The following is a 13,950-nucleotide window of genomic DNA, read 5'->3' as shown; positions in this document are numbered from 1 at the left end:
ATAGGTAGACAGGATTGTGAAAAAGATATTTGGCACATACACATGCCTTCATTGGTCAAAGTGTTGAGTGTTACAACCATATTAGACATTGTTGAGACCACACCTGGAGTTGTGTGTGCAATTTTGGTCTTCCAGCTACAGAAAAGATATCTTTAAGCTGGAAAGGGTACAGAAAGGATTCACAAGAATGTTGTCAGCATGTGACTGTTTAAGATGGGTTTCAATCAGATTAGTTAATTGAGCTACATGAGTGTAGTCAGAGTGGCACTCATCCAAGTAAAAGTAAAGAATTCCGCCACATACCTGCCTTAAAACTAGTAAACATTCTTGACTGAACTTGCCTACTCACATCACAGATAACAAGCAAACCTCAGACACTGTCCAATAATAAGAATCACAATTTGATAAATAATACATTGAAATTATCATGTTTCAAGAGATCAGAGGTGATTTTAATAAAATGTTTAAAATAGTTATTGTCTTCACAGGATAGATCAGGGATGATGGTTCAACTTGAACCATCTCAAAATAAGGGCTCAAGAGATGAGAATTTACTTCACTCAAAGCCCAATTAATATTCATAATTCTCTATCGAAATTGGCTTTGGAGACAGAGATTGATATATTTTTAGTGCTCAGGTGAATAAGCTTAGTACAGTCAAGTGGCCTTAAGGTAAAAGACCAGTCATAATTTTATTGAATGCTCGAGCAGACACAAGGAAATGGGTAGTCTAGTCCTGCTCCTTTTTCTTATGTTGTAATACTCAATGCATGTGTTCAAACATAACCATTAGTAAACCCATGTTCACAATCAGACCCTGTCTTCCATCCTGCTACATTCAACTGTTGCATTGCACACCTTTCGTATTCTAAAATAGCATATGCTAAAATCGGTTTTGTATTTACCTGTAGATTTTCAAAGATAGGGATCTTGTCATTGATATCAATAACAGAGATATTGACGATGCATTCGGTGCTTAGCCCTAGGAAATTTACAAAATATTTCAATTACAAAATAGTCCAAATATAGATTAGAACTCTCAATGAAAAAGAAACTTTAAAAATTTAACTGGGTATGGGTTTTGTCAATGTTTGAGCATTCAGATGTTAAGATATGTGATGACTAAACTAATCAAGTGTTCAAAGGCAGTGTGATGCGCATCAAAAGAACCAAAGGCTTGTTGATCCAAACCAAGGCTTTTATTAACTAAAAGACTGGAGCATATCACAAGTAGGTCGACCAGTCTAGAATGACCTGATCTGGCTAGGAGCAATCCTTTAAGACCTGCCAGTAGGTGTGACTACACTCTCAGCCAATCACAGTCATCCTACACTACCATCTGTACCTATGTACATATACACATTGGTGATAGAATCTGTACTATCACAGGCAGAACTAGTGATTAGGAGACAAAATTTTAAGTTCAAGCATATCATCTTTAGATATTAGGTTCAAGTATTGTATTTAAGTAAATCTTGGATAAAAAGCTGGTTTCTGCACTCGTGACTATGAAATGACTAGATGACCATGTGGTTCACCACTCTCCCCTCCAAGATCTTTACCTGAATTGGCTATGTGCGAGTCCATGGATGGTCCTCAACTGCCCTCTGAATTGGCCTAATTTAGTGATACCATACAATAAGCAGCCATTCATGAACCCTCGTCGCCCAAATGCTTTAAAACCCCATATGTCTTTGGAACATGAGAGGATCATGGAGCATCTGGGGGGAATGCTCATGGACACAGGGAGAATGTACAAACTCCTTACAGACAACAGCAGATTTAAACCTAGCTTACTAATGTGCAATAGCCTTGTGTCGGTATCATCTATACTTCCCTCACCTTTCCCCTTCTGCTTCACTACTGCTTTGTGTCTTCCTTGTGGTTCTCACCTAACATTGCATCTACTTTTCCATCAACTGCTCTATCGTATGATCTTCGACTCTGGTTCCCATCCCCCTGTATATCTAGTTTAAACCCTTCCCAACGGCCCCCAAGCATATAATGTCCCTCTCAAGTTCAGGAGTAACTCGATATTCATCCAGTTTAGCAAGAATGCTAAAAAAGTAGTAAAATGTGAATGCATTTTGCTCTGGTAAATGTATGTTTTTTTTCCCCTAAAATCTACAAATGATAAATTTTTGATTACTCTGCCTCATTGATTAATAATATTTTCACATCCTCTGTTTAGGAAAGTTCTGTGGCATTTGGAACCAGGCACTGTTAAAAAGGTAGGAAATTACAAATAAAGTGGACAGAGATGTGCGCAGTCACTTAAATCTGTAAATGACAAGTAAAACAGCCAATTTCTGCCACCTCAGACAGAGAGGCAGAAGAAGCCTTTTTTGTTTAAATTCACATCAGACTTGGTGTTTGGGCTCAGAAAGCAAGACAAGACACTTCCATTTATTTAACATAGTTTATAGAGAAAAATATCCCAAATGGGAAGAAAATTACTTTAAGCTGTACTCTGCTACTCACTGAAATGAGGAGAATAAGTTGGAAGTTTCTCAGCTGCAGAACTTCTCTGTTCATTTTGTTTTATTCGAGGACCATCAAAATATGGGCAACATCAAGCCTGGCCCAGTAAAAATAGTGACCAACGTTTTGCAAACTAATGTTACTGTTTGAAGATTGTATTTAAATTCCGCACATGAATTCCTAATGCACAGACAGCCCACCAGACTATTTTTGGATAAGTGAGATTCATACAGACCTTCATCACTTCCCATTTCATCCGTGACTTGGATTATTAAAGTATATTCTGGTGCATTTTTCTTTTCCAGATTCCCATTGAAACGTTGGATAACTCCTTGAAAATCATCAATCTGGAACATGTTGTCTTGGGGTATCTTTGGTTCTTGAACAAGGATTTTATACATCAGCATGGAATTTCTTGTTCCCTCTTCATCATTGTCTGTTGCAACTACAGATCCAATATCACTTCCTGGATTTAGAAAATGGGCAAATAAAGTAAAGAAATGAATGCCTCATTAAAGCACTACTTCACATTGAATAATTCAATTCATCCATTCAATTTATAAATTAATATCACCATATCCTAAGTACTTATTCTAAGCTCCTTGTAGATTTACAGTCAACAGTTTAATCAAATTGTGTTTCAATATTTTCTTTTGAGCTCAGAGGTTACTTAGATTGGATTAAAAAAATTAAAATCATAAAACCTCAAATGATAATCTCTGTATTGTCATATAAATCACATGCTCGTGGATAGAGGAACAAACCTGAAAGCGGTACAGGAGACTAGTTTTGATTTAAGGGGAACTGATATTAGCAGTAGGGAAAGGGGTATTATTTGGACATGCTACAGTTAACCATTCAGAACTCAACACTTTCATTAACTTCACTGCCAACTTCCACCCGACCCTTAAATTTACCTGGAGTATATCTAACACCTCTCTTCCCTTCCTGGATCTCTCAGTCTACATCTAAGGGGGCAAACTAAATACGGGGCATCCATTACAAACTCACTGACTCCCTACAGCTACCTGGATTATGTATCTTTTCATTCTAACCTCCAAAGTCCTGGAAGCAGAAAAGAAAAAAAACTTTATATTCATAATAATTTTAACAAAAATTCCAAATGAACAATTACGGATGAAATTTGTTGTAAAGTGCATTTATATTAATGATAAGTATATCCTATGATATTCTTTGTTATATTAGTAGAACATGTATATAGGATTATTATGTTAAACTTGATAAAAATATTTTAAAAACGACAGTAAATGAAAAATGGTAAACAGGATTAATATAGACGGGTATGATGGTCCACATGGAAAGGGTGCACTGAAGGTCCTGTTTCTCTGCTGTATGACTGAGCAGCAGAAGATGGATGGATGGAAGTTCCACACACAATCCAACATGGTCTAGCATAACTAGTGTTCGAACAGCAATATGAAGGATAAAAATTGACCTTCTTCAAAACAATCCTGCAACAACTTTATTCCTTTAATCTGCCATTCTTTTAAAAATCTATTATTGAGCGAAAAAGGAATAATTTGTTTTGATATATTGGAACCTGAGGCAATATTTTAGCCTTCGTACCTATCAATAAATTCCTTTTAGTCTAAATCTCTAACAAATGTTTTAAAATTGGAACATTATATCTCTGTAATAAAACAGAATTCCACTTAAATATGAAATGACATGAGTGAGGTTCTGAAATATTAGCCAATTCTATCTTAGCCCAAATAGGAGGATAGGAAACAGCAAAAATGCAATGAATAAATCTTAATTGAGCTGCTTCATAATAATTTTGAAAATAAGGTAATTGTAAACCTCCCAAGACATATTTCCAAGTAAATTTATGAATCACTACTCTAGCTAACTTCCTCTTCCATAAAAAATTCTTGTACTATTTTATTTAAGTCCTGAAAAAAGATTTTGAAAGTAAACAAGGAATCAACTGAAAAAGATATTGAATTTGCAGGAAAAACATTCATCTTACTACAATTTACTCTACCTACTAATGACAAAGGTAAATCCTTCCACTTAATCAAATCAGCCTTAATCTTTCTCATTAACAGTACATAATTTAAATTATACAATGATTGAATATTTACTTAATCAATCATTATACCCAAATACTTAACTTTATCAGTCCAACAAAATTTAGTAATTTGTCTACACTGATCATAATTTGCATCAGAAATTGGTAATATTTCACTTTGGTCCCAATTCACCTTATATCCTAACAATACACCATACTGTTCTAAACATTCTTGCAAATAAATTAAAGATCATTCCGGATTAGTTAAATATATCAAAACATCATCAGCAAATAAATTAATCATATTCATCATCTTCTATTCTTATTTGTTTAATATTCTCATTCTGCCTTATAGCTTGAGCTAATGGTTCGAGGACCAACGCAAATAGAGCTGGCGACAAAGGACAACCTTGATGAGTTGAATGCAATAATTTAAATAATGAAGAGGTTTGACCATTTGTCACCTCCCTAGCAACTGGATTATTATATAGTGCCTTTACCCAACCTATAAAAAAGGGTTCAAATTTAAATTTCTCCAAGACTTTAAATAAAAAATTCCATTTGACCCAATCAAAAGCTTTTTCAGCATCAAGAGCAACTTGATTCAATTTCAGTGAATTCTTTATTTGTGTACTATCAAATTAGAGCATTAGTGAAAGATAATTTTGGAAGAGCAATGAAAATTCCTAAGTTAACGAAATTTGAGTTCTTGATATCTCATTCATTAAATAAGGGATTTATTTCTGAGATGTATGCATTGTTGCAAGATACTATGGATAAAATAAATTTAGATAAATCTAGGATTAAATGGGAAAATTACTTAATTTGTGATATTAACCAGGCCGATTGGGAGACTATGTGTTTTGATGGTGTGACTAAATTGCTTAATGTAAGATATAGTATGGTTAATTATATTTTTTTGCATCAGTTGTATCTGACCCCTGAGAAATTTTTTAAAAATAGGGATTTAGTAATTCAGAAGTGTATTTTAGATGTGGATTATATGTAGGAACATTTTTACACTCAGTTTGGTTTTGTGATAAGGTTCAACCATTTTGGCAAAAAATTACGGAATTTCTTCAAAAATTGTTTAAGATTAAATTTTTATTAGATCCAAAAAATAATTTTGTTGGATTGTAATGCCCTATTTAGTGATTTGGGATGGGACAAGTTTCAGACAGCTTTTCTTCATCTAGCATTGGCTGTAGCACATAAATGTGTCACAATTTCATGGAAAGATGAGGTTGAGGTAAATGTAACTCGTTGGCAGAATGAGTTGAGGTCTCGTATTTATATGAAGAAAATAACATAAAATCTGCATTATAATTATGATTTCTTTATTAAGATGTGGTCGCCATATTTGAAATATATGGGTTTAGTAATATCTTAAACTGTTGTATGTGTTTCTTTTATGATGTTTTTGTATGCTTTCCTTGCGGGGTTTGCTGAGGGTGGGTGGAGGGGGGTTGGTTAGTTTTAGTTTTTCATTTTTATATTATGGACACTTTGTATAAGTTTTTTCTTGAAATTTTTAAATAAAGTTTAAAAAAAAGAACAGCAATATGAAGGCACTTTCATGCCAGGCCTCCACCTGGAGGCTGGCTATAAACACAGAGGGAAAACATAAGACTTGCCCGAAGACCGGAAGTGGCCCGGTGAAGTGCCAGAGCGGCCAACACGGCTGTCACAGCCCGCACCAGCTGCCCCCTGATGGCCCCTGCCCCAACAGCTCCCGCCATCTGTCCCTCCCCTGGTGGCTCCCGCCAACCGCCCCTGCCTTGAGGGGGTCATGAAGGGAAAGGGGTGAGTGGGGAGATGGGTCGCAGGCTGACAGTGTTATCAACCCGCCCCTAACTAGCCACTTGCAGTGACTGTACATTCATGTGAGGCAGTGGAAAATTGATCATCCTTCCTCAAGAGAGATTGCAGTCAGTGCCTTAGAGCTGGCTAAAGCGCATTGAAGGGGTAAATCTCCCGACGTAAGGGCAGAGAATCTCCAATTTTACAGTTGGGCATTTTCTTTGCATGAAAGGATCTTGAGGGAGAGTAACTTCACCTCCAGGAGTGCAGTATCTTAAACAGAAAGCTCCCTTCCACTTCCCCAAAGTTCAGCCAATGGCACCCACATCACTCATCAACATAACAAGAGCCAAAAATGGCCATTTTCACACCTAAACAACATCTCCTATTTCCAAAATATCTGAGATGAAAACTGAGGCATCATCCTTTTGTTTATGAGCTTGTAATTCATGTTGAGACAAAACCACTTGGAAAAATATTTGAAGCTTTTGGTTGAGAAAAAAAAGGATCCAACACATTGGCTTGACCGAGAGAGCATAACACTTCAGAAATTATATCCAGCCTCGTTCACTTAAACAGAGTTAGTATTTCAGGTCCAGAGTCAAACTGGGAAACAGAAGAAAACTAATTTGTTCTGACAACAGATCTCCAGCATCTAAGAAAAGATTTCAATTTCTGTTCATTTGCATTTTGTATCGAACATTACAAGAAACATTCTTTGATGAGATGACGCTCACCCCTTTTTTCATTTTCTTGCACCTCGAGGAATGTCACTGGCTTTGCACAAACTGGTTTGTTGTCATTGATATCTTTAACGTCAACCACAATTTCCAACGGCATTTCCAGCTGCTCTCTGTTTTTATCCAGAGCATATACCAACAGCAAATACTAAGCACAATAAAAATAAATACAGTACTGTATATTAAATAATGATCAATATTAACCAGTACTTACAAAAGCATACCTTGATGAAGGGCTCAAGCCCAAAAAGTTGGTAATGTATCTTTATCTTTGCAATATAAAGTACACTGTTTGACCTGCCGAATTTCTCCAGCATTGTGTTTTTCTTTGATATAAAAGTATAAACATGTTGAGATCACAGTAAATATTTATTTTGCGGTCCTCCATCAAGATAAATTGTACATGATATAAATTCATAATGTCATTACATTACTAGGACCATAGAACATTACAGCACAGAAAACAGGCCATTCAGCCCTTCTAGTCTGTGCTGAAACATCATTCCACAAGTTCCACTAACCTGCACCCATTCCATAACCCTTCAGACCTCTCCCATCTACGTATCTATCCAATTTATGTTTAAAACTTAAGAGTTTTACCACATAGGATGGCAGCTCATTCCACACTCCCTCCATTCTCTAACCTGTTCTCCCTTTTCACCCTAAAGCCATGTCCTATCATATTTATCTCTCCTAATCTGTGGAAAGAGCCTACTCGCATTTACTCTGTCTATATCCTCATAATTTTGTAAACCTCTATCAAATCTCCCCTCATTCATCTACGCTCCAAAGAATAAAGTCATCAATTGTTTAATCTTTCCTTGCTACTCAACTCCTGAAGACCCAGCAAAATCCTAGTAAATCTGCTCTGCACTCTTTCAATCTTAATGATATCTTTTCTATAGTTAGGTGACAAGAACTGCACACAATACTCCAATTTTGGCCTCACCAATGTCTTCTGCAACTCACCATATCATCCCAACTCCTGTACTCAATACTTTGATTTATAAAGGCCAAGATGCAAAAGGTTTTTTTTAACAACCCTGTGATGCTATTTTCAAGGAATTATGTATCTGTATCCATTTGTTCCTTTGCACTTCTCAGTGTCCTACCATTTACTGTGTATATCATACCTTGGTTTGTCCTTCCAAAATCCAACACCTCACACTTGTCTGCATTAAATTCCATTGTCCCGTTTTTCCATTTGGTCCAGATCTTTCTACAAGCTTTGAAAGCATTTCTTGCTGTCCACAATGCCTCCAATCTTGGTGCCATCTGCAAATCTGCTGATCCAATTTCCCGCATTATCATCCAGATCAATGATATAGACAACAAACCACAATGATCCCAGCACTGATCCCTGAAGCACACCACTAAGCACAAGCCTCAAGTTTGAGAAGCAATAATCCTCCACCACTCTCTGTCTTCTCCCATTCAGCCAATTTCAAATCCAGTTTGCAACTTCTCCATGGGTACCTAGTGTCTGAAGCTTCTTAAGTAACCTCCCTTGTCAAAGGCCTCACTAAAGTCCACATAGTCCTTTATCTCTTTCTATGGCTTGGCTTCGCAGATGAAGATTTATGGAGGGGTATGTCCACGTATCCTGCAGGCTCGTTGGTGGCTGACAAGTTCGATGCGGGACAGGCAGGCACAGTTGCAGTGGTTGTAAGGGAAAATTGGATAGTTGGGGTTGGGTGTTGGGTTTTTCCTCCTTTGCCTTTTGTCAGTGAGGTGGGCTCTGTGGTCTTCTTCAAAGGAGGTTGCTGCCTGCCGAACTGTGAGGCACCAAGATGCACGGTCGGAGGCGATATCAGCCCACTGGCGGTGGTCAATGTGGCAGGCACCAAGAGACTTCTTTAAGCAGTCCTTGTACCTCTTCTTTGGTGCACCTCTGTCTCGGTGGCCAGTGGAGAGCTCACCATAGAACACGATCTTGGGAAGGCGATGGTCCTCCATTCTGGAGACGTGACCCACCCAGCGCAGTTGGGTCTTCAGCAGTGTGGATTCGATGCTTGCGGACTCTTCCAGCTCGAGTACTTCAATGTTGGTGATGAAGTCACTCCAATGAATGTTGAAGATGGAGCGGAGACAGTGCTGATGGAAGCGTTCTAGGAGCCGTAGGTGATGCCGATAGAGGACCCATGATTCGTAGCCGAACAGGAGTGTGGTTATGACAACGGCTCTGTACACGCTGATCTTTGTGTGTTTCTTCAGGTGGTTGTTTTTCCAGACTCTTTTGTGTAATCTTCCAAAGGCACTATTTGCCTTGGCGAGTCTGTTGTCTATCTCGTTGTCGATCCTTGCATCAGATGAAATGGTGCAGCTGAGGTAGGTAAACTGGTTGACCATTTTGAGTTCTGTGTGCCCGATGAAGGTGTCGGAGGGGGCTGGTAGTCATGGTGGGGAGCTGGCTGATGGAGGACCTCAGTTTTCTTCAGGCTGACTTCCAGGCCAAACATTTTGGCAGTTCCCACAAAACAGGACGTCATGCGTTGGAGAGCTGGCTCTGAATGGGCAACTAAAGCAGCATCGTCTGCAAAGAGTAGTTCACGGACAAGTTGCTCTTGCGTCTTGGTGTGATCTTGCAGGTGCCTCAGATTGAAGAGACTGCCATCCGTGCGGTACCAGATGTAAACATTGTTGAGGTCTTTCATGGCTTGTTTCAGCATCATGCTGAAACAAGCCATGAAAGTCCTTTATCTACTTTCTTGGTAACCTCCTTGAAAAACTCTATAAGATTTGTTAAACACAACCTAGCAAGCACAAAGCCATGTTGACTATCCTTAATCAGCCTTTTACTGTCCAAATACTTGTAAATCTGATCATAATTTACCCCTACTCACCTGCCTGTAAATTCCTGTTTTACTCTTGGAGCCTTTTTTAAACAACAGAATAACATGAACTACACTCCAATTCTTTGGCACTTCACTTGTGACTAAGGGCATTTTAAATATTTCTGCCAAGGCCCCTGCAATTTCTATATAATCTCCTTCAAGATCCTAGGGAATATCATATCAGGCCCGGGGGATTTATCTACCTTTATGTGCTGTAAGGCAGCAAACACCTTGTCCTCTTTAATCTCTATATGTTCCATGACACTCCTGCTTGTTTCCCTTCCTTTCTTATACACTAAGCCAATTTTCTGAGTAAATCCTGATCTAAAAGAACTGCGTAAGATCTCCCCCACTTCATGAGGCTCCACACAACTCTAATCTTTTAGGGAACCAATTTTATCCCCTACTAACCTTTTACTCTTAACATACTAGTAGAAACCCTTCAGGTTTACTCTCACATTATCTGCCAAAGCAACCTCATGTCTTCATTTTGCCTTCCTAATTTCCTTATTATTTTCTTATATTTTTCCATACACTTCTAGTACCTCATTTGCTCCTTGTTGCCTATACATGCTAAACACCTCTTTCTTCTTCTTAACCAGATCGCCAATATCTCTTGAAAACCATGATTCCCTACATCTGTTAACTTTGCCTTTAATCGTGCAGAGATGTTGGGTGGGGAATTGGAATGAGCCCATTGGTACGCAGTTTCACGTCCCTGAGCCTTCTCCTTAATGGGATATAATCTACTGCAGAGCAAGATTATTTGGCTGCTCCTGCCTGTCCAACCATGGTGAATCTTTCACTCTATCTCCACTTTCCTCTCTGATGCCATATCCCTCAATCACTCCCTTGAATGTACTCAACAGCTGGATATCCTCTGGAGCAAACAATCCCAAAGATCCTTCAGCATCAGGGAAGAAATTTTTCATCACATGCATTACAATTGGTGTGTTATTTTTATTCTCAGGCAGAAATCTTACCTCTCATTTTTCAACATCTATCTTTTCCAAGTCTCATCATTTAAAAAAAATACAATTCCAGTAAGTTACCTACAGACTCCTACTCAATCTCTCTTCATAGGAAGATGTCTTCACCCCAACAATTAATATACAGAACCATTGCTTCCAAATCAATTATCCTCCCCTCAGAAGGAAGCTCAAACCTGCTCAATACTCCATATTGGTCTTAGCAAAGTCCTGCACAATTATATATTTCTTATTATCCTTACTATTTTTAGTTGTAATAACATTATTACCTTCCTCATTATCTATTGGTTGTTATATGTAGATAACCAAATCAAAGATTACAATGAACAGAGAAGAAAGTGAATTAAAACAGTGGCAAACCGTAAATTAATTTACAGAATTAGTGGTGATGTTTCACAGAGACATCACCCTGTCCACACTTGATCCCTTCAACCTTCAGGAGAATGGATAATTAGCAATCAATGTAGAATATGGAAACAAAAGGAGAAGTGACAGCAGGTATTCTTACAACATTCCAGTACTTTGATGAGTACTTGGAACATATAGCACAGAAGGCTACAGGCCAAGCGCTGGAAAATTAGTTTTCGAAAGGTATTTGGTGTCCAGCATGGATACAGTGGGCTTAATTGCATGTTTCCATTCTGCGTGATTCTACAACAAATAGATTGCTATCCACCTGGTGGGATCCTGGAAAATTGGGGGAGAAGAGGAGCAGGTGGTGAGTATGATTAAAGCAAGGATGTTTGCATCTCTTTCTGTTACACTGGGATTCAAAATCCAATTTGCTTTATTTTTGACTTCTCTATTCCTTTCAAGTTGACACTAACTGCTTTTGAGTTAAGTAGATATTGTAACATAAACAATCCATGCACGGTATGTCTTCATCTCTAACAAAGATCATTTCAGACTGTACAGACTTATACACGAAAGATAAAATTACATTGCCAAGAAATTAGACTTCACCCATTTTTGGTGCACAAAATGGACAATTTGTCCTAACACCAATTAATGATCACAGAACAAGTCATGAAAATGGGACATTCCTGTTTTAAGAGATTTCTACTGTGATTTATTCCCTTTAAGAATTAGTGCCAGTCACTTGTAGGTGTGTGTGCTTAAAGGGATAATTCCACTATTCCCCAGTCTATCAGTGCCCCAACAGTACTGGGGTATAGCTGGAGGCATTATTTTGCCAAATATATCACTGAACAGATACTTTGGTCTGTATGCAGTGCTGCTGGAAATGAGCTTTTAATACAGTAATGTGCAAGGATTTGTCAAAGAAAATGGTCCCAGAAAATATTGCAATAGCACTGGTTTACTACATTTAATGAGATAATCTTTAGATCCAATTCTTCTCAATATGTAACTAAATGGAGCCGCGTAGTTTGATGATATCAATATGTGTATGAAATCTGATGAGGAAATGACACTCACCTGAAGGACACTTAAAGCAGAGACTGCCGGCCGCAGTTCTCTGACAAGCCATGCTTCAACACAAAGTTAATACAAAGATTTCAAACATACCTAAACAATTTATATGTCCAATACACACATAAAAAGGCTGCAATAGCATCCAGCATGGACTTGTGTTTATTCAAGGGGTACTCACAGAATGCCATTCTTGGACTTATTACAAAACTTTTCTGCAACTCAGAAAGCAGTTATTCTTGTGACACAGACTGCAAAAAGGTGAAAGCTTAAAGTATCAACATTATATATACTATAGTAATCTCTGTTTCGAGAAACTTACTTCACTAGTCTCTTCTCTATCCAATGGTTCTGTCACGTTAATGTCACCATTAGCATCAACTACAAATGGAAACCTGGGATAAATCATCTTGTTCTTTTGCTTGAGTTCAAATATTGCACCAGGCTTATTCCACTGCACCTAAATTAAGAATGAAACAATTATTGGTCCCTCCTTGAAAAAGAATAAATAGTCCCATTTTTTGAACATTTAAATCACTATTAGTTAAAATGGTTTATTGACAGTCTATTAGCTTTGCACAAACAACATGAAGCCAAAGAATCATAAAAAAATTTCCTTCTGAATATAGAACATGAAAGCACAGTACAGGCCCTTCGGCCCATGATGTTGTGGCATCCTATATAAACCTCAAGTCAAGTCATCTTTATTTGTCATTCATACTATGCATTGCACGGGAAAGAAGAGATAGCATTTCTCCAAGACTACAGAGCAGATTTACATACATAGAAGTTAAAATATTAAGACATATGCAATAAAAGTCCACAGTACACTATCCACATATGTACTGGGAAATCAGGAACCTGATGGTTTGGGGGAAAAAAAAACTGTTGTCCAATCTGGATGTAAGGGCCTGAGTGCCCTACCAGATGGCAGAAGGGAGAAAAGTTTATGAGGGGAGTGTGGAGTCCTTCACAATATTTAATGTTTTCTGTGTGCATTGTGTGTTGTAGATGTCCTTCATGGTAGGAAAAGAAGCCCAGTGATCTTTTCCGCTGACTTCACTATCCTCTGCAGGGTCTTAGAGTCTGAGGTGGTACAGCTTCCAAACCAGGCAGTGATGCAATTGCTCTGAATGCTCTCAATTCATCATCTGTAGAATGTAGTGAGGATGGAGGGTGGGAGATGAACTTTCCTTGGCCTTCGCAGGAAGTAGAGGTGCTGCTGGGCTTTCTTGGCAACGGAACTGGTGTTAAGGGACCAAGTGAGATTCTTTGCCAAGTGCCCTCCAAGGAACCTGATACTCCTGACAACCTCAATTCTGTTCTCACTGCTGCCATCAAGAAAGAGGTCTAGGTGCCACAAGACTCGTACAATCAGGTTCAGGAACAGCTGCTACCCCTCCACCTCAATGAAAAGCTCAATCAGACATTCGTTTAAGGATTCTTACTTCTACACTATTGATTTTCTTTTCTTCTCTCTATATAGCATAGTCAGTTTGTTTACATTCAGTATCTGTTTACAGTCCTTTTATTTGTTTACATGTTTACATTGGGTACAGTTTATTTTTTTAGCTCTACCAACTAGTGGTAATCCTGCCGTGCCTGCAGGAAAAGGAATCTCAGAGTTGTATGTGATGTCATGT

General features: G+C 38.2%; 1 protein-coding gene across 6 annotated transcripts in view; it reads right to left on the bottom strand.

Moving 5' to 3' along the window:
* Window positions 1-13,950, bottom strand: part of cdh17 (cadherin 17, LI cadherin (liver-intestine)) — a 147,047-nt gene that overhangs the window by 41,700 nt on the left and 91,397 nt on the right. For all 6 annotated transcript variants that reach the window (XM_069921894.1, XM_069921895.1, XM_069921896.1 and 3 more), the window contains 4 exons: window positions 12,630-12,767; window positions 7,051-7,201; window positions 2,717-2,947; window positions 906-982 (listed from right to left, as the gene is read on the bottom strand). In XM_069921894.1, coding sequence (XP_069777995.1) covers window positions 906-982; window positions 2,717-2,947; window positions 7,051-7,201; window positions 12,630-12,767 — 597 coding nt within the window. The remainder of the gene's footprint in view (window positions 1-905; window positions 983-2,716; window positions 2,948-7,050; window positions 7,202-12,629; window positions 12,768-13,950) is intronic.

Source organism: Narcine bancroftii, chromosome 2 (genome assembly GCF_036971445.1).
Source record: "Narcine bancroftii isolate sNarBan1 chromosome 2, sNarBan1.hap1, whole genome shotgun sequence".
NCBI lineage: Eukaryota > Metazoa > Chordata > Chondrichthyes > Torpediniformes > Narcinidae > Narcine > Narcine bancroftii.
This window is presented reverse-complemented; position numbering and strand designations above follow the sequence as displayed.